Here is a 27,000-nt window from a genome sequence, read left to right on the forward strand (position 1 = left end):
CATTTACTTCAATGGAACTGAGCTGCAATACCACACACAACCTGACAGGTGTGTTGCTGTTTTTTTTTTTAGCAAAACATCATCTCTGTTTTACTAATCCTGGATAATAACCCCCTAATAAAATAACGAAACTTTCTCTCCTTTCTCTGCCCATTCATAAGCTCCTGTATTGGAGTATCAGAGTCTACAGCTGGGGAAACTGACACTGCTGCTTGCCAATCACTGGCCAGGGCGGAGGCCAGAGAGCGCACCCTGATACCAGAGGCTACGAGGGAGTGAAGGAAGGTAAGTTAAAGTTTTTGTTTTATAAGGCAGGCTGGGGCCACTAGGAAAATAATACATATCACCAGATAACCTTTTTAACTATAAGTTGCCTTAAACATGTGCCAAAATTTGCATTTATAACTAAAGCTCTGCCCCCCTTAATAGTAGCCAAACTCCCTTTTCGGGACCAGCGGAAAAGTGTGACGGTCCTTTACCCCATTCTGAAGTTCGAGGGGTGCGGGTGGAGGTCCCAGCTGTTGGACCTCCTGCAATCAGACACCTGCAGACGGGATAATTTTTACATAACCGGAGTACCTTTTTTAAGGTCTCTCTGCTCTGAATTATAAAGTGGATTCGACTGGAGACCTTTCCTATTTCATCCATATGCCTTTATGGAGCATTAGGGTAGAAGATGTCTTTAGAAGACAACACAGTTATTTAAAATAATAAGTTATGTAACTTTCCAATATTTTTTGTTCCAATCCTATGACTGTAGATTGCTCTTTGAGCTATGGTCCATTTCACATCAGGTTCAGCAGATATAATAATGTTTTCCTAATGAATCTTTGACATGTGATATGAAAGTGGTATTCCAGCCATCATCGTGTACAGGCAAAACCATGCCCCCACATAATGACCAATAGCTGCTGAATGTTGCAGCGGCATCCTGCAGCTATTAAAGGGTTACTCAAGTTCAGGAAATGTTATCCCCTATCCAAAGGATAGGAAATAAGTGATCGCGGGGGGTCCGACTGCTGGGACATCCCACATGGCGCTCCAACTCTCCTTGTGCACAGAGCGGGGGGCGGCACGCACCCTCCATGCATCTCTATGAGAGAGCTAAAGCGATGTACTGGTGTACCTCCGGCTCTCCAATAGAAATGCACAGAGGGAGTGTGTCGACCACTGGGGGGGGGGGGGGTCCCAGTGGTCGGACCCGCATGATCAGACACTTATCCCCCATTCTTTGAATAGGGGATACATTTTCCTAACTGGTTAAACATTGCTTGTTCCCCGGACATTCCCTTTAACACCTTTTCCCTATCTACAGGATATGGGATAAGAGTATAATCACAGAGGTTCAGACTGCTGGGACCCCCCAGCACCCTAGTCCCCGAATGGAATGCAATGGCGGTTGCATGTGTGGACTGCTGCTCCACTTATTGTCTATTGTTTATTTGCCAGTAACAGCCAAGCACTGTAGATAGAGAATATGTATCAATAGCTAGAATACCCAACAGTCCACATCTAAAACATGAGGATTTCATTAGGAATTTTTAGGGCAGTTGCAAAGTGTAATTTCTTATGCCAAATGTGAACCCAACCTTACCCATACACTGTGATGGGCAGGATACTATCAGCAAGCAGAGACCTTAAAAGATATAAAGTGTATTAGAAAGTTGCAAAACTTTCATATGATGGTTAATCTTTACTTATAAAATACAAGATAAACCCTAAAACATTGGAGTCAAGCATCAAGTCATTCATTTACAGTATTTGGCTGATGTAGACCTGGATTTATCCCGATGTATTGCCTCCACTGTATATTAATAACTATACAATGATGACATAAAAGGGAGGAAAAGAGACCCTTTGGCACAACTGTGACATGGGGCAATGTTTTGTCAAAAGATGGTCAATTTTCCCTTCTTGTCATCAGCTGCAATACAGCCCCATGAAAAGCACATGGAGTTAATACATTAAAAAGGAGTATGTCTTATCTATAATATTCAGTGGTTGTGCCTGAGCAGGTTTATTCAACTGTGTTTTCACAGTTTGGAATTTCATCATAAAGCTATTAATTTATTTTATATACGTCTTCTTAAAGACATAGCAAATAGCAAAAAGCTTAATCTACAGGTAAGTGAGCTCTAGTGCAAAGGAGGCCTATAACAAATAATGGGGCATTTAAAAAAAAAAAAAAAAAAAATAGAACACTGGAAAAGGTAGCGCTACATCTTCTGGCAGCGAAATGTTTAATTTTAGTATTTACAGGGACTTGTGCTTGTAGTTTTCAATTAATACTTTAGTGTTAGAGGTAGTGCTTCAACATAGCGTCCTAGAACCCCTGTTCCCTTTGTAAAATTCTAACCTTTTAATATGGTTATAGTAAACTGTCTATTGCACATCACTCTGTAGTGGTGTGGTGCCCAATCTGTATCTGCTTCTAGGTATTCTGGGTAATTCTGCTTGAAAGCTGTGATCACAACATGTTAGGCCTAAAGGCTGTATTAGGTATTAGACAGGGTGATTACAGTAATAGACCCAGAGATCAGTTGACGAACGAGAAATACTAGCTAGTTGCCCTAGTATGCGTGTCTAAAAACTGCCATTAGTCAGCAGCACATCTCCCCTTGTAAATAAGGGAGGTGCAGCCAACAATAATTAAACTAAACTGAATGGCTGAACCATCTAAACAACTGCTAAGTCACTCATACATTGTCGACTGGCGTTCGTATCAGGCAGCAATCTACCAATGTAATACAATCCTGGTCTGAATTCGCACACAGTACTTGGGAGGACCATTTTGGCCAGTAATTTTACCAAAAACCAGAGGTAGGTCCAAAACACAGAGAAAAGTGCAAATCTACCATTACAGTTTTTATGTGTCCGTTTCACTCCTGGTTTTAGCTAAAAATACTCACCAAAATATAGCCTACAAACTCAAGCTGTTAAAACCTCAAACGGAAGCCTCAATTTCCAATTGGCCTCATCTGCAAGTAGAATTTCACTATGTTCCAACTAGCTAGATCTGTTGCATCCTCCTTTCCTGCAAGCATGCATACAGTAAAGGCAGTAACATTACTTCAGCAAGATATAAACGCATGGCTTGGTATGGTCTTTATCTGTTTACACAAGACATCAGTGAAATGTGTCACATGTTCTTTAAAAGTGAACATGCAGTAGTACCAGGTACAGGTATGTTAATTTCAGCAGTGGTTGTCATGTGTAAATATATGTTGGAGCCTGGCTAAACTTACATTATTGCAGCATCTGCCGATTGAGAGGTCTTCCCTAGAGATGAGCGAACTTACAGTAAATTCGATTCGTCACAAACTTCTCGGCTCGGCAGTTGATGACTTTTCCTGCGTAAGTTAGTTCAGCCTTCATTTGCTCCGGTGGGCTGGAAAAGGTGGATACATTCCTAGGAAAGAGTCTCCTGGTACTGTATCCACCTTTTCCAGCCCACCGGAGCACCGGAAAGCTGAACTAATTTATGCAGGAAAAGTCATCAACTGCCGAGTCGAGAAGTTCGTGACGAATCGAATTTACTGTAAGTTTGCTCATCTCTAGTCTTCCCCATAGTCGGGTTACAGATGCAAGCAGCTCATGTATACACAGACTCCTAGATCATAGTGATCTACAATAAATAATAGGCCGCTCACATAGAGGGAAGCCTGAAGTAGGTGACAGATTCTCTTAATACTGATTGAAAAGCTTTGCAAACTGTGCGTAGCTAAACCAGTATAACCTACGACATAAAAAAACTCAATCCTCAGTACTCCTGATGTTTTCAGTTTTTCCTGCATTAATATGAACAAACCACTATAAAAGAACCAGGGTTCCTAGGTTAAATGTCCACGCAGCACTCAGATATCCCCATATGATGTTACTTCCAGTAACCAAGTAATTTTGCACAGCTTATTCAGTACATTTATGGCACGGTGAAATGTTTTTAGGCATGTAAGGCAGAACAAAAACATCAGCTGTTGCATGTGTACATCTAATGTCTCTTTTAAAGTCACATATGCGGTAAAGCTTCTTGTCCCTGCTCTGTGTATCCATCGTCTCTATTGTAATCTGCCCAGACACCAAAAGATTCATGAAAGGTGGAGTTTTTCTGCGTCATGGGCATTCGCTTTTTATCCCTCGAGAAGAAGCTAAACCTAGAGAAAAAAAAGAATAAATTTGATTACATATACAGGTAAAAACAACAAATAAAATCAGGTTCACAGGTTCATTAAGTTGTGAAATAAGTTCACATTCAAAGTAAATATTTTTGTAGCCAAAAATCAGTTCCGTATATTTTTATATAAAGGGAGTTCCTTTCCTACGAGTGATCCTCAGTTAAAGGAAACCTGTCACTATGAAAATGCAGTCTAATCTATGTTAAAGAACAGAAGAGCTGAGCAAACAAATAAAGCTTTGCAGAAAAAAGACTAGGTATAACAAATAGTTTTGATTGAAATGTCAGCTTATTCTGGCCTTATAAGTCCAGAAGGCAAAGTCACTTAATCATTGAAAGGCTTCCCTGTATAAAAGAGAGAGCTGTCAATCACAATTTAGGACTGCCTACTGATCTCCTTAGGGCAAAATGAACAGAGGTTTCAATTGAATCTATCACATCTATTTGCTACTAAGAGCTGCATACACTGTTGGATAGCGGTTGGCGTATACTAACAAAATGTAGTTTTCCTGAAACTGATTGTAGTTGCCAAACTTATAAAATTGGCTTTTTATTTCTAGGCCAAGTGTCACAGACTGGCTAATCTAATTCACCCTCATCTCCCAACCACAGCTTGACTGACAGACAGTGCTCTGTACATCAATTAAGGTGGGGCTGAAATGGTGAAGATGAACAAGGAGACAGTGGCACTGAGTATCCCAACCCCCACCTCCTTGACACTTGGCTGAGAAAACCTTCAGTATACTGCCCAAATGGAGGCCAAAATAGACAATCAAAAATAGATAATGGATAATAAAATACTGTCTAGTAGTAAGCCTGCGTTCTTTTGACCATAGCAACTATTCACAGCTCAGCTTTCATTTTACCAGAGCTTGTAAAGATATGAAAGCTGAGCTGTGAATGTTACAATGGGCAACAAACCCGGATTTACTACTGGACAGTTTTTGATTATGTCCCCCATTATCTAGTGAAAATAATTTTGCTCCTGTTATTACAAAATAAAATACTTGTTAAAAATGACATCTGTAAAATTATTTTTAAAACACTGCATCAATCCAAGTGTGGAGGACAGCATGCTGTTAGGAAGCCACACTACACTGCATGCATTGTGCACATATGACCACGACACTGCATCCAAGGTAGTATCAACTGTTACATGTGTGTAAATAAATTCATATATCTAAATTTATCATTTGCCTATACTTCTCAATCAGCCATAATGTTACCCAACTAATATCTTGTAATTTGTTTATTGAATGAATAGGGATAGCAGACCTGTCAGCAGTAGAATAGGGGTATAATTAAGTGCATAGCAGGATAGATAGGGCTCCTTATCAGGATTCTGGGCATATCCTTTTTATCTCCATAGTCCTTTTCAGCGCCAGAATATAAGCCTGTGTTTTATTATGCAAATGAGACAGAAAAAAAACAGGGGGTGTTTTTTCCCAGCACAGCAAGAGCCCAAGTCCAGTCCATGTCCTTTTTATATAGTGATACTAGCGGCTGTCAGTCAATACAGTGTAGGGGGATGCAAGTAGGCCAGTGGGCGTTGATAAAGAAGACATTGGTTGGACTTGCCTGGGCTCTTGCCGTGCTAGGAAACGCCCACCTGAGCTTTTGAGCCTAATTTGCATAATAGCAAAAAAAAAAATAATCTTGTATCGCGATGCTGAAGGTAAAAAAAATTAAAGAAAAATATGAGGCTAAGTTTCCCCTTTTTATTTTTTTGCAAAAACGTCAACAAAAACACCCATTCTGCCGCATGGCTTTTTTTTTTAAAAAACACTGCGGCCAGATGTTAGCTGCAAGTCTATAAGGAACTGCAAAATGCCATATCCACCTGCCATTTTTTCACTCCTTTTTGGCGTTTTCCAAAATCACAGCATGTTGAGACTATGGTGTTTTTTGACAGAAATTGCGTTTTTCTCCCACAGAAGTCTATAGGAGTGAAAAAACGCCATGTGGGTTTTATCTTTTGCGTCTTGGCAGGTGGCTTTTTATTCTTTTTTAGACTTTAGCTATCCAAAAAAGGGATCCCAAAGCAAAAATATGTAAGTGCAGACTTTCAAAACCATTAAATGGCCCAGAATTATCAATTTGTCTAAGACAAAAATGTGTCAAATTTTTATCTTTAATTGCAACCAATCACAGTTCAGCTTGTTTTTTTTCTAAATGAACTGTGATTGGTTGCCATTTGTCTGAGACAAAAATCAGACACATTTTTGTCAAAGATTGCGCAATCTGGACTGCTGTGTGTTGCTATAATCAGCAGCAAAATCCACAAGATTTGGTGTTGATTTTTTGCTATGGAATTCTGTAAATTTTCCACATAGCACAAAGTCCACATCATTTGTGCTACATTTGTCTCTATCCTAATAATTGTGAGAAGACACGGAGTGGCAATTCTGATTGGCAGCTGGATGCATGCATTTTATTTCAACAATCCCACAATCAGCCAATCAGAATAGCACCACTAACACATATGATGGGAGAAAACACCCACTCCATGCACAAAAGTGACAAGCTCAATACAAGGGCAATGAAAAGGAGTCCTACAAGAGAGATAAGCCTGCTGATTGGCTGCAAAGTGGGATCATCTGCAATCAATCCAGCTGCTACCATGGGCATTATGGCTGTAAACATCCTGATGAAAACACAACAGACAACAAGAACATTATGGAATGCCAGAAAAGTAAAAGATAAAGCATAACGAATAATATGCACAACTGACCACAAATGGTAGAACACATGTATTATGATTATCTGTAATAAAATACTGCCTATAAAAGCATATTACACTAGGTTTACATCATGTTCAGCTGTACTGTTAGTCTGGGTTCCCATGTAATATTTAATGCACTATTTTATAACCAAAACCAGAAGTGGGTCCAAAACACAGAGCAAAAAGGTGCAAATCTTGAGGGTCGATGCATATTACAGACATTCAACTTGGAATTTCAAAGCAGAAATTCAGAAAGGAATCACATCTGCTGCTTTGTTCACACATTGGAAGTTCCGTTGCAAAAACTTTCAATGTGGAATTGGATTCCACCAAAATTAATTAACATGTTAATTATTTCGGAGGGGAAAAAAAAGGCCCATTATTTCCAAAGCTTGTTTGCGCAGAGTGTCGATTCTAGGCAGAGCGGATTCAGTATTTCCCCACTGAATTTCCAGGGGTGTGGATATTTAAAAAAAAAAAAAAAAAACTACTTGTCCAAGGGACTAAAACGGAGCACAATCTAGTTGTCCCTCATAACAATCCACTTGTCCTGGTACATAAAATAATTTCAACCAAAATAGTCTGTAAATAACTAAATAAATATCTATTTATTAATAGAAACTTAATAGGCAGACCAGTATGTCACCCCATTAGGTGGCTAGGGCCCCTGATAAGTAAGTCCGCCCCATTAAGTAGGTAGTCCCCCCTTCAGGAAGGTATGTCCCTTTATCAGGTAGGTACATCCCCTCATCAGGTAGGTAGGGCTCCCCTAGTAAGTAAATAATGCCCCAGATAGATATGTCCCCCCCAGTGGTAGGAAGGGTGGGCTCCCCCAGTAGGCAGACAGAGCCCCAGAAAGATATGTCCCCCAATAGGTAGAGCTCCCCCATATGTAGACAGGTCCGCAGATACATATGACCCCCATCAGGTAGGGCTCTTCAGTAGGTAGAAAGTAGGGATCGATGGATTATCGGTATGGCCGATAATCACGATTTTGGGCATTATCGGTATCGGCAATTACCTTGCCGATGAGCCGATAATGCCCCGCCCACCGCACCGCCCCCACCACACCGCGACCGCCCCCCCCCCCCCGACATGCCGCACCGCACCCCCCACCGCACCGGCCCCATTGCCTCCCCCATCCCCGGTTTTATAATTACCTGTTCCCGGGGCCCACGCTACTTCTTGCTCCTGCTGCGCCCTGCGTTACGCTGTGCGCAATGACGAGTGACGTGCGCGACGTGACGTCACCGCCAGTGCGCACAGTGACATATCGGTATAAGTTATCAGCTATCGGCCCTAACCTCCACAGATTATCGGTATCGGCCCTAAAAAAACTATATCAGTCGATCCCTAAAAGACACCCAGATAAATATGACCCCCGGCAGGTAGGGCTCCCATTTAAAAATGTAATCTTTATACCCCCTAAGTTTCAACCAGGGTGCATCCAGCTGTTGCAAAACTACAACTCCCAGCATGCCCGGACGGCCCTCGGCTGTCTGGGCATGCTGAGAGTTATAGTTTTGCAACAGCTGGAGGCACCATGGTTGAGAAGCACTGCCCTTAGTAGATAGGTCAGCCCCTAGTGGTAGGCAGGTCCTCCCTTATATAGTAAGTACCTCACTGCTACTTACATCTCCCTGTTCCCTGCAGGGACTTCCTGGCGCGTAGTGCGACGTCATCGAACGCGCCACGCAGAACGTCAGCGTCCCGTCGTCCTGCGCGGCATGTGCGATGACGTCACTCGTTGGGCACACCTCCGCCAGGAAGGCTCGCTATAGGCTGCAGCATACAGCTGCGGTGTATAGCAGTATAGTGACGGGGCAAGACAGTCTTTCGCCGTCATATGTGAAGTCTTCCGGCATTTAGCACTGCTTATACGATACAATTCCCACATCCCTGATTTCCTCTGTGTGCATGAGCCCTTACAATTTTTCTCAGTGTCAGTCCCAATTGTGGTTTATTTGGTAGAAATGCCAAATAAAATAACTCTAAAGAACAAATACTGACCAAAATATTACATGTGAAACCAGCCTTAAAAATGCTTTTTCTGAATGTATTTAACTGTAAACCTAAACAATTGCCTACACTGAAAAGAAAAAGTGCAAGGCACCCAGATGAAAAATCTTTCTGATATTACATAATTCATAGAAAAGTAAGTACAGATTACTAGAAGGGATGTCAGAAGCTGCCTAAATACTCAAATTATAGGATACACAGGTTGATGTCATCCTTTACTAACAGTTCTGCAATAAATACCGTTCTATGTTTCATAGCGTGCAACATAAGATGCACACACTGATTTTTTTTAAGGATACTGTTTATTATCTAGCTCCCTTCTATTTATTTTATTTGAAAGAGATTATCCCAAATATTCTTCTAAAAACATCTGATTTACAATTCAGTGTGGAAATAGCCTGTTACAAGCTGAATGAACATCCCAAGTGGAAGCCTGAGGTGTCCTCATGCGTAGCATGTTATTTAAAGGGGTACTCCGCCCCTAGACATCTTATTCTCTATCCAAAGGATAGGGGATAAGATGTCAGACCGCCGCGGTCCCGCTGCTGGGGACCCCTGGGATCCCCACTGCGGCACCACGCTATCATTACAGCACAGAGCGAGTTTGCTCTGCACGTTATGATGGGCGGTACAGGGGCCGGATCATCGTTACGTCACAGCTCCGCCCCTCGTGATGTCACGGCCCGCCCCTTTCAATACAAGTCTATGGTCGTCACGCCCCCCTCCCATAGACTTGCATTAAGGGGACGGCCGTGATGTCACGAGGGGCGGCGCCATGACGTCACGCTGCTCCGTCCCCCGTATCGCTCTTCATTACGCACAGAGCGAACTCGCTCTGTGCTGTAATGAGAACGAGGTGCCGCAGCGGCGATCCCCGGGGTCCCCAGCAGCGGGACCGCGGCGGTCTGACATCTTATCCCCTATCCTTTGGATAGGGGATAAGATGTCTAGGGGCGGAGTACCCCTTTAAAGGGGTACTCCGGTGGAAAACTTTTTTTTTTTTTTAAATCAACTGGTGCCAGAAAGTTAAACAGATTTGTAAATTACTTCTATTAAAAAAAATCTTAATCCTTCCAGTACTTATTAGCTGCTGAATACTACAGCGGAAATTCTTTTCTTTTTGAAACACAGAGCTGTCTGCTGACATCATGAGCACAGTGCTCTCTGCTGACATCTCTGTCCATTTTAGGAAATGTCCAGAGCAGCATATGTTTGCTATGGGGATTTTTTCCTATTCTGGACAGTTCCTAAAATGGACAGAGATGTCAGCAGAGAGCACTGTGCTCATGATGTCAGCAGACAGCTTTGTGTTTCAAACGGAAAAGAATTTCCACTGTGGTATTCAGCAGCTAATAAGTAAAGGAAGGATTAAGATTTTTTTAATAGAAGTAATTTACAAATCTGTTTAACTTTCTGGCACCAGTTGATAAAAAAAAAAAAAGTTTTTCACTGGAGTACCCCTTTAACCATGTGTAATTCAGATCTGCACTTGAAAAATGTATGTCTAGTGCAAGCGAATGTTAGAAACTTATTATTAGGAAAAAAAAATCCCCTTTTCTTCACAGATAAAGCTCCTTTACTCTTCCCTTCCCTTTTGCTCCTTTTTCATTTAGAAAAAAAAATGTAATAAAAAAAAATGCTGATATCTTCTGAGCTGTATCACTCATAATGTGCCCATCTACCAGGCTATTTTAAAGGAGTACTCCGGTGCACACTTTTTTCATGTTATCCCGTCCGGGCTGCAAAATAAAAGAAAACACACTTTATCTTACCTGCCAACGAGCCCCCGGAGCTCCGGTACAGGTGTTCGGTCCCCGGGCTGTATTCTTCTTACTTCTGGTTAGCCCGGCACGTCACACAGAGCTTCAGCCTATCACCGGCTGCAGCGATGTCCCGCCTCGGCCAGTGATCGGCTGAAGCTCCGTGTGACGTGCCGGGCTAACAGGTAGTAAGAAGAATACAGCCCAGGAACCAAACACCTGTACCGGAGTGTACTGGAGCTCCGGGGGCTCATTGGCAGGTAAGAGAAAGTGCGTTTTCTTTTATTTTGCAGCCCGGACGGGATAACATGAAAAAAGTGTGCACCGGAGTACTCCTTTAATGTTGTTGCCCTTCTATAGATGATATTACACATATTTTTACATGTCCCAAACACGTTAGGTTTTGGAAAAGAGTGTTTTAGCCTTTTTTGGTAGCATCATACATAAGGACCCTAAGTTAGCCTTGCTACATTTAAAACTGGTCCAACTCAGCCATGCAGAAACCAAACTAGCTATATTTGCTTTTTAACAGCTTAAAAGACTATAGAATTTCACTTCAAACCTGCCTATGTACTTACATACACCCTTGTAAATCGCCCCTTTTTTTTTTGTTTTGTTTTTGTTTATTTTGCCCTTCTCTTTTCAGCCAAGATGACCTTTATATTAAAGGGGTTCTCCGGTGCTTAGACATCTTATCCCCTATCCAAAGAATAGGGGATAAGATGCCTGATTGCGGGGAGTCCCGCCGCTGGGGACCCCCGTGATCTTGCACGTGGCACCCCGTTTGTAATCAGTCCCCGGTGCGTGTTCGCTCCGGGTCTGATTACCGGCGACCACAGGGCCAGGGACAGCTATCACGCCCCCTCCCGTAGGCTTGCATTGAGGGGCGGAGAGTGACGTCACACGCCGTCGGCCCTGTGGTTGCCGGTAATCAGACCCGGACCGAACACGCTCCAGGGACTGATTACAAACGGGGTGCCGCGTGCAAGATTACGGGGGTCCCGCGATCAGGCATCTTATCCCCTATCCTTTGGATAGGGGATAAGATGTCTAAGCACCGGAGAACCCCTTTAAGCCTCCTTGGTTCTCATTTAGAGCCTTTGGAAACTTTGTATCACTATAGAATTGACTAATGTTCTCATTGTCTTGTTTTGTCTCTTGAGTTCTTTTCTACATCAGCATGCATGATTCACTATTCCTGTTATATACTATATCCTAATGAATTTTCTATTTTCGATAAACATTACAGATGAGAAAAAATGCTGAAATCTTGAGACAAATCTACTCACTAAAAAGGATCATAGAAGTCTATGTAGAACGGAGGAGGGAGCTGCAGTATAAGACTGGCAAAGAGAAGCTGCTGAAACCTCTAGTAAGTATTATATTTCAATCAAAGGCTTAATTCACGTCTCAGTGCTGCTCTATAGTGTCCTCCATGCTGCTGCTTATACTGCTTAGTATTGCTCTATACTGTCGTTAATGCTTAGTGTGTGCTATAGACATATGAGAGAGCAGAATATCCCCTTTGTCAAGGCAGTAAATGGGAGACATCATAGCAACTACTAGCTCAGGGACAACTAAAAATTAGAGATGGAGTCTGCAGAGATTTGAACTGGTGAAAAATACCATATACATGTTGGCCAGAAATAGTGCTGCTCCTGGTGTACACACAGGACAGCTTATCCTGACATACAATTAATCTTTCAGTCTATCCAAATTTACTAAACTTGACCAAAACGATCTCCTCTGAAAGAAACCACAAATAACCCATTGATATTTAAAAAAAATCCCATATTTTAAAAATGCATCAAAAATCTGTATGTGATATCCTGTGGATTGCCAAATGTTGGCACCCCTAAAATTTTTCAAGAAAATTAAGTATTTCTCAGAGAAAAGGATTGCAGTAACACATATTTTGCTATACACGTTTATTCCCTTTGTGTGTATTGGAACTAAACCAAAAAAGGGAGGAAAAAAAGCAAATTGGACATAATGTCACACCAAACTCCAAAAATGGGCTGGACAAAATAACACTGTACAGTGCGATCCAAAATCCATTGGTAATCCTCAGATTTCATGATGCCTTGCACACATTCAAGCACCCAGTGCCAGAGGCAGCAAAACAACCCCAAAACATCATTGAACCTCCACCATATTTCACTGTAGGTACTGTGTTCTTTTCTTTGTGGGCCTCATTCCATTTTTGGTAAACAGTAGAATGATGTGCTTTACCAAAAAGCTCTATCTTGGTCTAATCTGTCCACAAGACGTTTTCCCAGAAGGATTTTGGCTTACTCAAGTTCATTTTGGCAAAATGTAGTCTTGCTTTTTTATGTCTCTGTGTCAACAGTGGGGTTGTCCTGGGTTTCCTGCCATAGCGTTTCATTTCATTTAAATGTCTACGGATAGTTTACGCTGACACTGATGCTTCCTAAGCTTGCAGGACAGCTTGAATATCTTTGGAACTTGTTTGGGGCTGCTTATCCACCATCCAGACTATCCTGCGTTGACACCTTTCATCAATTTTTCTCTTCCGTCCACGCCCAGGGAGATTAGCTACAGTGCCATGGGATGCAAACTTCTTTAATGTAGCGCACTGTGGACAAAGGCAAATCTAGATCTCTGGAGATGGACTTGTAACCTTGAGATTGTTGATATTTTTCCACAATTTTGGTTCTCAAGTCCTCAGACAGTTCTCTTCTCCTCTTTCTGTTGTCCATGCTTAGTGTGGCACACACAGACACACAATGCAAAGACTAAGTGAACTTCTCTCCTTTTTATCTGCTTTCAGGTGTGATTTTTATATTGCCCACACCTGTTACTTGCCCCAGGTGAGTTTAAAGGAGCATCACATGCTTGAAACAATCTTATTTTTCCACAAATTTGAAAGGGTGCCAATAATTTTGTCCAGCCCATTTTTGGAGTTTGTCCAATTTGCTTTTTTCCCTCCCTTTTTGGTTTAGTTCCAATACACACAAAGGGAATAAACATTTACGACCATGACTATATGTTAATATGTGGTCTGTATATGACCTTAAAATAACTTTTCTACTACTATGCCTCACAAAAGCAAATGGATTATGAGGTGTATATACTTACTCCTTTATTGTAATAACTACAATTTGCATGTTGCACATCTAGAATCTATTTCATATAAACTGCCATAAACAAATCTATATCACTCAATTGGCAAGCCTAGATACTGTCATTAGATTGGCACATTTGTTGTGTTTACCGACTGTGTTTACTCCCAAACAGTAGGCAAAGATGACCGAGAGGACGATACGCAAAGTATCTGTAATATATTAAAGCGCAACTGTCATGAAATGTTGGTGCAATAACCTGCACACAGCCTTTGTACTGTGTGCAGGTGATGTGTATTGCAATATTTTTACCTGAAATCTGCAGGCTTTCATGACTGCAAAAAAGGCTTTTATTCAAAGCCACTGACGGTCGGATAGGCGAGGTACGTGATGCCCACCGCCGCCACGCCCACCCCCCACTAGGTGCAGAGAGGAAGCGCGCTCTCTGCAAGTAGCACTGCGCAGGCCCACTGAGGAGTAAGACGGCGGCGAGAGTGAGCGCTTGCTGGATGACACACAGCGGTGAGCAGGTTAGATTAGCTGAAGGGTGCATGCGCTGGGACCTGTGTGTCAATCACACAGAGGTCCCAGTGCGGACATACGGGGTAGGCGTGGGGGTGGGCGTGGTGGCGGCGGGGCATCACGTACCTCGCGCCACGCCTATCCGACCGTCAGTGGCTTTGAATAAAAGCCTTTTTTGCAGTCATGAAAGCCTGCAAATTTCAGGTAAAAATATTGCTATACACACCACCTGCACACAGTACAAAGGCTGTGTGCAGGTTATTGCACCAAAATTTCATGACAGTTGCGCTTTTAAAAGGTCTCTATACAAGGCCTCTAGTTGGGAAGATTTTATTATACTGTATCTACCTTATTTAACAAAATGTTGGACATCAAGGCTTTTTTTATATATAAAATGTAGTTTATCTGTAGAAGTATCCAACATACAAGTGCACCCCTATAAACATTCTTAATCCCTGTCACCTTGGCTAAGCATAACTGCATTCTATGACGCAGATATTGCACATATGTGACCAATGGATAATGAGTTAAATATCCATTTCCTATAAACTTAGATGTTCTATTTTGGCCTGAAATCTATAGACACCTGCTAAGCCTACAGTGCATTGAAAGCAGACGTTTTCTTGTCTTAGGTCATGGGTTGCATCCTGCATATACTGTGTGATCCACAATAATGCAATTTAGGCTGCTGAAAACTTTACATTTTCATGTCTAGTAATTAAATCCTTCTCTATCCTATATGTGAATGCCACCTTTGGGACCCACATGGTTATTAAATGTGGTAAATGAATAACACTTTTACAAACAGCTGTGTAAAAGTGTTAAAAAGGACACAACATAAGGATGACACACTGATGAGACACATCAGGATCATGCAGTTTCAGTACATGCTCATTGATTATGGAAACCATAATGGAAGGCCTTGTTACCTGGAGAATTCGATCACAGAGAGGACATAGATAACCCATGATGAGAAAACAAGCAAAAAACTGTATACTGTGTGGAACTCATCGCTACAAAAAATGAAAAGAACTTGACATATCCCCGACTTTAAAGATTGTTACTTTCAGTGGTTTACAATATCATTTAGGGAAATAAGGTAAGTAAAATAATAAGAATAAATATATACACTGCACTATTCCCCCCCTCCACCCCCCCCCCCCCCCCAATGTGTCTGCTTTTCTCTGTAGGGCATGTGTTCTTTCAATATATAAATTAATTAATAAGAATTATTTTTTGTTTAGTAACAACGCTTCACTATTACTCTGTTCTTATGTAATTTACTTCTTCTTTAACGGGGTTGTGCGCTGCCCTGACTTTCGGAGCTCCGCTCACAGCGTCCGGAAGTTTGTTACTCCGAACACTGTGTGCGGGCTTTCGTGTTCGCAGCCGCCGGGCGTGACGTCATGCCCGGCCCCTCGCGACGTCTCGCCCGCCCCCTCAACGAAGGTCTATGGGAAGGGGGCGCGACCGCTGTCACGCCCCCTTCCCATAGACTTTGGTAGAGGGGGCGGGCGAGACGTCACGAGGGGGCGGGCAAGGGGCCGGGCGTGACGACACGCCCGGCGGGCGCGAACACGGAAGCCCGCACACACCGTTCGGAGTAATCAACTTCTGTACGCTGTGAGCGGACCTCCGAAAATTAGGGCAGCGCACAACCCCTTTAAAGAAATGCTCCAGAAATGCTTTTAGAGCTTTTCCCACCACAGCAGAGCTGCACAAAATTGATCATCCTGCTGCACCTTCTTGATAAATAAGATACACGCTAGTCAAACCTACCACACAAATAAACGTGGGAAAATAGCTCTACTGCAGACATTCTTTGATAAATCTGGGCTATAATGCTAAGTTAGCAGCAATATTCTTGCAGTGCAATTTGTTTAATCCCAGTTTAGCTGTATTTCATTACTACAGCTGGATCACGTGACCACTAGCATGACAGCCAAAATTTACATGGTCTAATGTGTAGGCAGAATGTCAGTTTTTTCTGTGTGGCTAACTTCTTGTGAACTACATGTTTAGATAATCACCTGTCAGCTCTCAGACCCCTCCCCACCAAGCTCCACCCTACTTGGTCCTTTGTTTGTCCCTCAATCTAAAAAGTGCAGCCAAATATGTAATTTCTTGGTTATATATCTATAGACCATGAGTGCAGTGATATAGAAGGTGAGCCCCTATAAAGATTAGCTCCAGTTATACAACTTTTATGTGCACAGAACCGACAGTATATTTCTTGGTGATGCAGTTTGACACTGCTCTACCCTGCTTCTTGCTTGTAAGAGCTGACAGGGTGTAACCTACAACAAGGGGACAAGCTGAAGGTACCACATAAAGGTACACTTATTAACTATAGTGTGAGTTAGGGCACAGAAGTTCTATGTCACTGTTTTATCACCTACTGCACCTAGCTAGGACTCCGAGCAAGTAAAGGAATGAGACTCTAGACCAGTGGTCTTCAACCTGCGGACCTCCAGATGTTGCAAAACTACAACTCCCAGCATGCCTGGACAGTCGTTGGCTGCCTGGGCATGCTGGGAATTGTAGTTTTGCAACATCTGGAGGTCTGCAGGTTGGAGACCACTGCTCTAGATCCTCAATCTCCACAAAGTCAGATGCATTATGGGAAATGTAGGCAGTATTAGGAGACCCATATCAAATAGGAAGAAGGAATCAAGATGGCAGACAACCCACAAAAGGTATACACAAGAGCCTTAACATTATTCTTTAATAATGGCCTATATTTACTGTATCTATGATTGTATTCAGGTATATAACACCAATATATTCTGCAGAGTTGAACAGAGATTATGAAATCTGACATATCCTCATTGGGGCTCACAATCTAACCTCAGTTTTGGAGAGTGGGGGGAAATCCGAGTATGCAGAATCCCATGCAAACATGGAGATTAAATACAAGTACCAGCAGATGTTGCCCAGGTTGGATTTAAATCCAGGAACCCGGGGCTGCAAGGCAATAACGATAACAACTTGAGCAACCATATAAGTACAAAGATATCCAGGGACCAGAGTATAAATATGCCACTTAACTTCAAAGCAACACTCAAATATGAGATTTACACCTACTATCAAAATTATTCAATTTACAAGCAATCCGGGATGAATGTACTAAAACCATAACTTTTGTACTATAACCATAACAATGTAAGACTGCAAAATCTAATAGTTAGGCTAAAAAATGAAGGGATCTGTGGCCACCAAATACTGTCAGTGCGAGAGTACAACAAAGAACACAAAGTTATATCCTACGCTACCAGCTATACTGCCATTTCAACTAAAGTAGAAGGACAGTTTAGTTATCACTCCCTTCTGATGTCACCATTGAACTACAAGTCTTAGTATTTAAACCTTCTTGGGGAACCTTCTTTTAGCGTACAACTTACAATGACGAAGAAATATACATACATTATTCAAGAAGGTTTCTGCACAGTGAGGGGGAAGGTTAGGATTTTCTGTTGCATATATAAACTTTTTTTTTTTGTCAGCGAACGGGGCTCCATAATTTTTTATTTAACTTAAGTAGGTAACATACTGTTAGGTTCTGTTCACATCAGGTGTCAGAGCTCCGTTATGGAGCCCTGTTCTCTGATTCTGCTGAAATGACGGGAAAAAAATGCTCTTTAATGATTTCTCCATCTGTGTTGTGATTCTATTTATAACATGCTGGCATGTGGCCATACAGTGTCACTCCAAAGCACACTAGTTCCTAGCATGCTACATGCTAGTTCCTAGCATGTAGCATGTAGCATCTATGGAAGATGCTAAGCGACACAACAGTCACATCCTTCCCACTGATCAATACAAGGAGGGAGCACTGATCAAGGGGGCGGAGCAACAGTAATATGCTCACCAGGGTAGAAGTAATCTAACAGGTAACAGTAGGTCACCTACTTTATAATTTTAATATTTTCTGGGGGGGGGGGGGGAATGTTCAGAGCACAGCCAATCTCTTAAGATTGAAAGAAAACCACCCCCTCTGTGGCCTTAGAATGTGAAATTTGTGTCATAAAACTTTTAATAAAATTAATTTAATAAATGTAGCTCATAATTTAGTCCCTATTAAAAGTCAGCATAGACCGCATACATCTCGAGTCTCAAAGTCACAAATTTTAGCAGTTTACTGCAAAATACACAGTGTAATTTAATGATAAATTCCCCCTGTACTTTTCATACAACATGCTATACTTTGCAGCGAGGCTACGATGACCAAACATAACTTTTAAAACTGACACAATTAGTGCACATTAAAGGTTTATCCCAGTGTTAAAAAAAAATAAATTACATTTTGCTGGGGCTGCAATACAAATGAAAAAAAGAAAAGTGCTGCTGCTCCTTCCAGTCCCCCACTGCTTACTAGTTCTTCTTCTTGCACCAGAGATAAGAAATCGTAGTAAGACCTTCTTGCTCAGCCAATCACCGGCCAGGATGTGATACCGCTGCAGCCAGTGATTGATTGAGCGGGCCAGGTTCTGCTCTAACCTTCCTTCTCATAAGCAGGGAGAAATTAGCTACAGAGGACCGGGGTAGATAAGTATCACTTTCTTTAAATTTAAACTTAATTTTTTTAAAGCAGCACATTGGTTTAAAATGTTTATAAATTTTTTTTTTAACCGACTAAGCAAATATTTATCATTTTTTTAAATTCATCTTTAGAAAAAATGTAATTTGTATATCTCAATTTATTAATATTCTGTTTACAAATTTTTCTAACAGAAACAACAAAACATATATAAAGAACAAAATATTTATTAAAACACTTACAGCCTTTTGATACCAGACTCCTGTGGGTTGGGAGGTCTGGGGTTAATTACTGGGGATGATTGTGGAACCTTGTTTTCCTCCTCTGTTTCCTCGCTGAAGAAGAAAAAAATAAAAGGGACCACATCACGTTAGAGTAATAACAGTATGTGACAATAGAATGCATACCCTGCACTTACAGGGGTTGTCTGGGGATTAAAAAAATTATACATAACAGGGGTTGCCATAAAAATATAAAAAGAAGTGACAATATTAATGAAAATTAAAACACACATGTAGACCTTCACTCTTTTGGTCCTATAACATCCTATGCACAGAATTCAGTGATTAATCCCCTTACTTTAAAATACCTTTTGTAATAGGCAAGTTCCTCCTGCAGCATAAAGACTTTGGATTTTAATTCATTTCTTTCATGCAAGACGTCTCTCAGTTCTTGCAATGTAAACCTAGGCCGATTGGAGTCTTTAAGGTCCATAGATAGTTTCTCGGGGTCAAAAATACATTCTTCATTTATGGCTTCAGTCTACAAAAAGAGCAAAACACACTGAGGTTTATGCCATCCAATAATTCACTGGATTGGCACGACTTTAGTTCAGCTTTTCTTGGAGATGTTCGCCTTATGTTCAAGATCACAGTACCGATTTCTGATTTGTGTCTCACCTTAAAGGGGTAATAAACCTTCATAAAAAAATGATTCATTCTCACTTGAGACTTAGAGAAGCCTGGATGCAAGAAGCCTCATTAATGTCAGTCACGGAAAAAGTGGCTGTAACCCACTGAGAACACTGAACACTTTCTAGCTGGGTATACACTCAATAGACACCTTCTGGCCTCATTTAGATAAGGGAGATTATATAATTACCGTATTTTTCGTGGTGTAAGACGCACTTTTTCTTCTGGGGGGGGGGGGGGGGGGAAGTTGGTGCGTCTTATACAGCAAATATACATTAAAACCTGTCCTATCGCGGCAGTCCCTGCGGCCATCAACGGCCGGGGACCCACGGCTAATACAGGACATCACCGATCACGGTGATGCCCTGTATTAACCCTTTAGACGCGGCGATCAAAGCTAACCGCCGCGTCTGAAGCGAAAGTGACACTAACCCAGCTACTCAGTCGGGCTGTTCTGGACCGCTGCAGTGAAATTGCGGCGTCCCGTAGAGCTTACAGGACACCGGGAGGGACCTTACCTGCCTCCTCGGTGTCTGCTCCGTGCCGGGATCCCCTGCATGGCCGGTGCTCTCCTTCGTCGTCATCACGTCGTCGTGCACGCCGTCCCGTCATCCAATAGGAGAGGCGTGCGTAGCGACGAGATGGCAGCGACGGAGAACGAGGATACCGGGCAGCAGAGACGTTCCGGAGCGACGGTGACACCCCGGGGATGCGGCGACAGCGACGGAGGGCGACATCCAGGGCAGCGGTAACGGGTCAAAAGCGGCGGGGACACGTGAGTATTACCTCCTATACCAGTGGTCTTCAACCTGCGGACCTCCAGATGTTGCAAAACTACAACTCCTGGCATGCCCGGACAGCCAACGGCTGTCCGGGCATGCTGGGAGTTGCAGTTTTGCAACATCTGGAGGTTCGCAGGTTGAAGATCACTGTCCTATACTTTACATTGTATTTGGTTCAGAATCTTTTTTTTCTAGATTTTCCTCCTTTAAAATTGGGTGCGTCTTATATGCCGGAGCGTCTTATATGGCGAAAATACAGTATATTTTATATAGGTATGCTGCCTTACTGGGGACAAACAGGCATACACATACAAAAGGTCTTCCTAGGAACACTATAGGAATGGCAAAAATCTAACGACAGGTTTCCACTTAAGAAATATTGTAGCAATGCAGTTGAAGAAAAGTCTCCAGGGACTAGAACGCTGTAGTAGTCTTTGGGCTCTCTTACCTTCTCCTTTTTCTCTTCACCATTTTGTACTGGCTCTCCTTTCAACCTGTCCCTCAGTTTTGCAATCTCCATTCTCATATTACCAGACTCCTGCTCCTTGGCTTGCAGATATGCCTCCAGCTCTACTTTCTGCTCAATGAGCGATTTTCCTTGTGCCTCTACCACATTAATGCGATGTCGCAGGTCATGGTTAATCTTCATCAGGCGATTCTGCTGCTGTTGTAACTAGAGTTTGTCCAAAAAGACATATTACATCTGTATAATCTATATTTTTGATAAAATTACAATTAGTTTATATTTAATTCCATCAGGTAGCAGTATCCTTGGATATTCTTTATCAGAGACCTGAAGGAAAGAAGTAACGCAGGCATAAACAAACTCTAAGTTTGTTCATTTTCTTATACTAAGAAAACAGGCAAAATTAAAGTACATTTGCGGTCACCACCTAAGTACACTGATGACATGCTGGTAGCACACCATTCACTCTGACGTTTACCAGACCAGGAAGAGCGTGAAAGGCTTTCCTGTGAAAGAGCTTACAGACATATGCCATTGTATATGCAAATAAGCTTACATGTTAACATAAGTATATCACGTATAACATGGCCTCATCTATATATAAAAGCCCTCCTCATTGCCACTAGAGATGAGCGAACTTACAGTAAATTTGATTCGTCACGAACTTCTCGGCTCGGCAGTTGATTACTTATCCTGCATAAATTAGTTCAGCTTTCAGGTGCTCCGGTGGGCTGGAAAAGGTGGATACATTCCTAGGAAAGAGTCTCCTAGGACTGTATCCACCTTTTCCAGCCCACCGGAGCACCTGAAAGCTGAACTAATTTATGCAGGAAAAGTCACAAACTTCTGCCGAGCCGAGAAGTTCGTGACGAATCGAATTTACTGTAAGTTCGCTCATCTCTAATTGCCACCAAAAGGATGTACAGTGGGCATAAAAGAAAACAACAATAAGGAATGCAGACTTTCCATATGGGCAATGGTCCTGGTACCCTTAAAGGGGTACTCTGCCCCTAGCATCTTATCCCCTATCCAAAGGATAGGGGATAAGATGTCAGATCTCCGCTGCAGCACCCCGCTATCATTACTGCACAGAGCAAACTCACTCTGTGTGTAATGACCAGCAATACAGGGGCCGGAGCATTGTGACATCATGGCCCGCCCCCGCAATACAAGTCTATGGGAGGGGGCGTGGTGGCCATCACACCCCCTCCCATAGACTTGTATTGAGGGGGCGGGACGTGACATCACCATGCTCTGGCCCCTGTAGCGCCGGTCATTACGCACATAACGAGAGAGTTTGCTCTGTGCAGTAATGATAGCGCGGTGCTGCAGTGGAGATCCCTGGGGTCCCCAGCGGCGGGACCCCGCGATCTGACATCTTACCCCCTAGGGGCGGAGCACCCCTTAAAGGAGACCCATATAATACATGTGGCAGTAAGGGGGGGGCATCTATAACAGATTCTGCATCAGAGTCCAGAAGTCTGATGTTATGTCTCTCATGCAGTCATTATTCGTGATCAAATAATTAATAAATAAATAAGTCATTTACTAGTAATAATGGGAGACCAAGTGCATTTAGTTAGAAATAGTAAAATAAATTCACTACTCTTTTCTAGGCCAATTCATTCAGACCTAACAGGAACAGACAGAATTAAAAGCTTTATGATCATACAATGGGTCTGTCTGTATATTTTTAAGACTTCAACCTAAAAAAAGAGTCCAAAAGATGGCTCCTCTAAATAAGTAGAAAAGGGGTCTAAAAAGACAGAAGACCAAATATGTAAACCTACAATACGCTACGAAAGAGCGTAAACCTTGTGCCCCAATAATGAAGTATAAACAGTATAAAAATATATATATAAATTTTATTAGGTACCAAAACATAAATTAAAAATATATAATATAAAATAGGAACAGGAAAATTCGTGCACAATCAATGTAAATCCATAGATATAAGTTAATATAAAAAATTCATCTCAATTTACAGCATGTAATAATTGATAAAAATAAATATAAAAGCAGGATAAAAAAGTATATAAAGGGAGAGTTGGGTCCGGTAAATAAATTAAGGTGTATATATATGTATTAAATCTATATGTACATACAGAAGATAGGATAAGTGTACAGAAGGAACTAAGAATAAAGTGCAAGTGCTAAAAAACTGTAAACACTTCTTACATAGTGAAAAAATATATCACACAGTGAATAACTAAGCAAAGTGCAACGCGCTAGGAAAGCAGTGGTGTTAAAGCAATATAACATGTGACGTGTAAAATGCAGGAACAGAAGTGCACTCCTCGAGAAAGCCCGGTTGCGGGCGGAACGCGTTGGAGACTCATAGCAGGTGTAGGGTCCAGTCCGGTATCTATATGTCTTCTGCCTTCTATTTCATCTAACTGTTATTCCCATTGTGCACTTCTGTTCCTGCATTTTACACGTCACATGTTATATTGCTTTAACACCACTGCTTTCCTAGCACGTTGCACTTTGCTTAGTTATTCACTGTGTGATATATTTTTCACTATGTAAGAAGTGTTTACAGTTTTTTAGCACTTGCACTTTATTCTTAGTTACTTCTGTACACTTATCCTATCTTCTGTATGTACATATAGATTTAATACATATATATACACCTTAATTTATTTACCGGACCCAACTCTCCCTTTATATACTTTTTTATCCTGCTTTTATATTTATTTTTATCAATTATTACATGCTGTAAATTGAGATGAATTTTTTATATTAACTTATATCTATGGATTTACATTGATTGTGCACGAATTTTCCTGTTCCTATTTTATATTATATATTTTTAAGACTTGCCTAAATTCCAAAGGTTTACATAGGTAACAAGTTACAATTTCCTTCATAAACAGAAACCTAGAAAATGAACTAAGACTTCTCCCAATACTCACCGCTTCTACATCTTCATTCTTTAGAACAAGTTCTCGGTCTTTGGCTCTTATTTCATCTCTTTGCTTGTCCACCACTTCCTTCAGCTTTTTCATCACTTGTCTTTCTCTTTCTGACATGCCTGGAATTGTCAAAGACAATAGTAAAAGTAGACAGTTCTGCAATGCTCATACCATGCCAAATCTCTAGAGGATGTACCCAGAAAGTACTCCTAGAACTGTTATATTGTTTGACTGTAGGCCATAGAATAATGTTGTCATACTATAAACCTACCACTACTATGTTAAAAGAAATTATGGGGTTGTTATGGGGTAATTATGAGGTTGTTTCAAGACCAAAACTCCTGTCTATATTCACTATTAAAGCAAACGGACACCATAGAGGGGTCACTTTTATGTGCCAGAACTGAGAGCTCAACAAGAGCTCTGGCAAATCCATGGATAGCCACTATAAAGCTGCAATGTGATGCTACATTTGCCCTGTCGTGGCCACTGCAGTAAAAATGTGTGGCTACCCCATTGCTTCCCCTCACAGTCAGGCAAATTCGTTTTTAAATGGAGATCTTTTACTTTTGCTGTGTATGGTGCAGCTGAGCGCCAATGGATAATTTGGGCTTTCTAAAGTAAACTATAGCAAGTCTGTATTTTCCCACCAATAATTTCTGCTATTCCACTGTGACGTGTAAGAGAACCGACCAAATATAATTTACCCATAGAAAATGTACATACCGTGTTTCTCCAAAAATAAGACAGGGTCTTATATTAATTTTAGTCCCAAAAAAAACAAAACAAAAAAAACACACTAGGGCTTATTTTCAGGGTAGGGCTTTATTTATGGGGGGCTGCAGGAGTGTAAAGGATAGGGGGCTGTGGGGGGATGGGGGGCTGTAACAGTGTGGAGGATGGGGGGCTGTAGCAGTGAGGAGGATGGGGGGCTGTAGCAGTGTGGAGGATGGGGGGCTGTGGGAGGATAGGGGCTATAGCAGTGTGGAGGATGCCGCACACCCCCCCCCCCATCTTCCACACTGCTACAGCCCCCCATCCTCCCACAGCCCCCCATCCTCCCCACTGCTACAACCCCCCCATCCTCCACACTGCTACAGCTGGGGGTGGGTCTGCGGGCATTACTTGCGGCCATGGTCCGGATCTAGACTGCGGTCCGCCAGTTGATTACCCCTGGCCTAGGTCTTATTTTCGGGGTAGGGCTTATATTTCAGTCCACCCTGATAGGGCTTAGTTTCGGGGTAGGGTTTATTTTCGGAGAAACACGGTATTTATGGACATATTCTATGTAGAAAAGAAAATGTTTAGAAATTGTACTCTTATTAGTGGGCATAAATGGTTTAGAAAACTCGGAATGTACAGCAAATGTAATTTATTCATTCCATTTTAAGTACATATGCCAAGAAGAAAGTAAAGTACCTATGAATGGAATTAGCAGGGCTAAGAGCTCCGGAAACATCTTGCTGACAGGTTAGCACACAGCAGGTTGTCACAATGGTCGAATAGATATTAAAGTTCCTGATTCATTCTTTTACATTTTCTGAACAAGATTTTTATAGACACATTTCTAGGTACAATGGTGGTGGCTGGGATAATAGCCTTGTAATTTATCTATCCTGCACCCCAACATAGTGCACATTTACAAAAAAAAAATATAAAAAGTATATTTCACTTCTGAAGTCTTCCTTCTCTACAATACTTACAGATAAAAGAAATATAAATGGAACAGATCTAATTGGTGGTTAGGAGTCTTTCAGCCGACAGCTACCCCTCTTGAGCCCTATACTTTAGCGTCCTTATGATAAAACTTAGCTGCCAGGGCAAAGGAACCTGCGCTGCTGTTGTAAGGACACATGGGGAAAGAAAGCTCTTCTTATACTCTCTGATAACTGAGCACAGACATGAAATTATGTGATACAGATTATTTATCAGGTGTGATCATTTCCACTGTTATGTTCCACTCTTTTAGACTTCTATCCCTGCGGTAGGACTCCAGCCAATCCCACTGACTCATCTGTCTTCCCTATTAGCAGGAAAGGCTTCACTATTTCCAGCTCTAGCTGTTCTATTCTAAGGGAATAAATGGACATGAGAGGTATTCCTGTCTGGAACACATTAATGTCTGCAAGAAGATGTGCTATATTTAAAGGGAATGTGTCACCTAGATTTTTTTTTACAACCCCAGGGGTTGGAGCTGGTATGTGTTGGGCAGCATACATGGCAGGAGGTTCTATGGTTTTCAGCTTTTTTCCTTGATATTTCTAGCTCTTTTTGGTCCATTTTCATTCTCGTATGCATGTGTCTTGTAAATTATTGCTATATTACATTTGTGGTCATACCAATGTACCTTGGATGCATTCTTGGAGACCTAGTAGCTATCTTTATATGGAATAACTTACCCTGTAATCCATGTATATCTGCCACCCATGCCATCTCTACTCTTCTGTACCTGTCATTTCAGTGCCTTTTTTTTACATTTCTATGCTAGGATTTTAAATGTCTGTCAGATTTTGATATATGTTCAAGAAACGAAATATTTTACATGATTGGCTCTTTTGTTGGTGTGTATGTCTTGAAGGGATCCAATTGTGGCATTTTGATAATAGCCGGTTCTTTATTGGAGGTATAATGAAAGGTGATGTTCACAAAAACTATTTTGCACCTTATACAACCTTTCAAAATGAGCATAATTTCTGACAACCAGCTGAATTTGGCAGCTAACAGGTGCAGCAAGGAAACCCCTGTCTGGTTATATCTTATAAATATCTATGCAAAGTGTAGTACCAGTTACTTGCTACCATTTATACTTTGCCATGTATGCCAGTGTGCTTTTAAGGGAGAAATACACCGAACCTCTGTTCCATTAGGGTGTGTTCACACGCTAGTAACTAACAGCGGATTTTCCGCTGGGGGAAATCCGCTGCGAGTTAAGCTACCATTGATTTAAATGAGTCCACAAATAGTCCGCAATAGTGTCAGATTTGGGGACTGTCCACGGACCTATTCAAATGAATGGTAGCGTAACTCGCAGGGGATTTCCCGCAGCGGAAAATCCGCTGCTAGTTACTAGCGTGTGAACGCACCCTAAAAGGGGTTATCCAGGATTAAAAAA

General features: G+C 41.7%; 1 protein-coding gene across 3 annotated transcripts in view; it reads right to left on the minus strand.

Annotated features, from left to right (window-relative positions):
- Window positions 1-3,489: 3,489 nt before the first annotated feature.
- The window catches only part of RILPL1 (Rab interacting lysosomal protein like 1), a 33,288-nt gene continuing 9,777 nt past the window's right edge, over window positions 3,490-27,000 (minus strand). The window contains exons 3-7 of one of the 3 annotated variants that reach the window (XM_056535978.1): window positions 23,889-24,007; window positions 20,956-21,180; window positions 19,404-19,576; window positions 19,057-19,149; window positions 3,490-4,151 (exon numbers count right to left, since the gene is read on the minus strand). In XM_056535978.1, the coding sequence (XP_056391953.1) occupies window positions 4,007-4,151; window positions 19,057-19,149; window positions 19,404-19,576; window positions 20,956-21,180; window positions 23,889-24,007 (755 nt within the window). In that variant the 3' untranslated portion in view covers window positions 3,490-4,006. The remainder of the gene's footprint in view (window positions 4,152-19,056; window positions 19,150-19,403; window positions 19,577-20,955; window positions 21,181-23,888; window positions 24,008-27,000) is intronic. The other 2 variants (XM_056535987.1, XM_056535969.1) reach the window with 2 other exon arrangements.

Source organism: Hyla sarda, chromosome 1, assembly GCF_029499605.1.
Source record: "Hyla sarda isolate aHylSar1 chromosome 1, aHylSar1.hap1, whole genome shotgun sequence".
Classification (NCBI taxonomy): Eukaryota; Metazoa; Chordata; class Amphibia; order Anura; family Hylidae; genus Hyla; species Hyla sarda.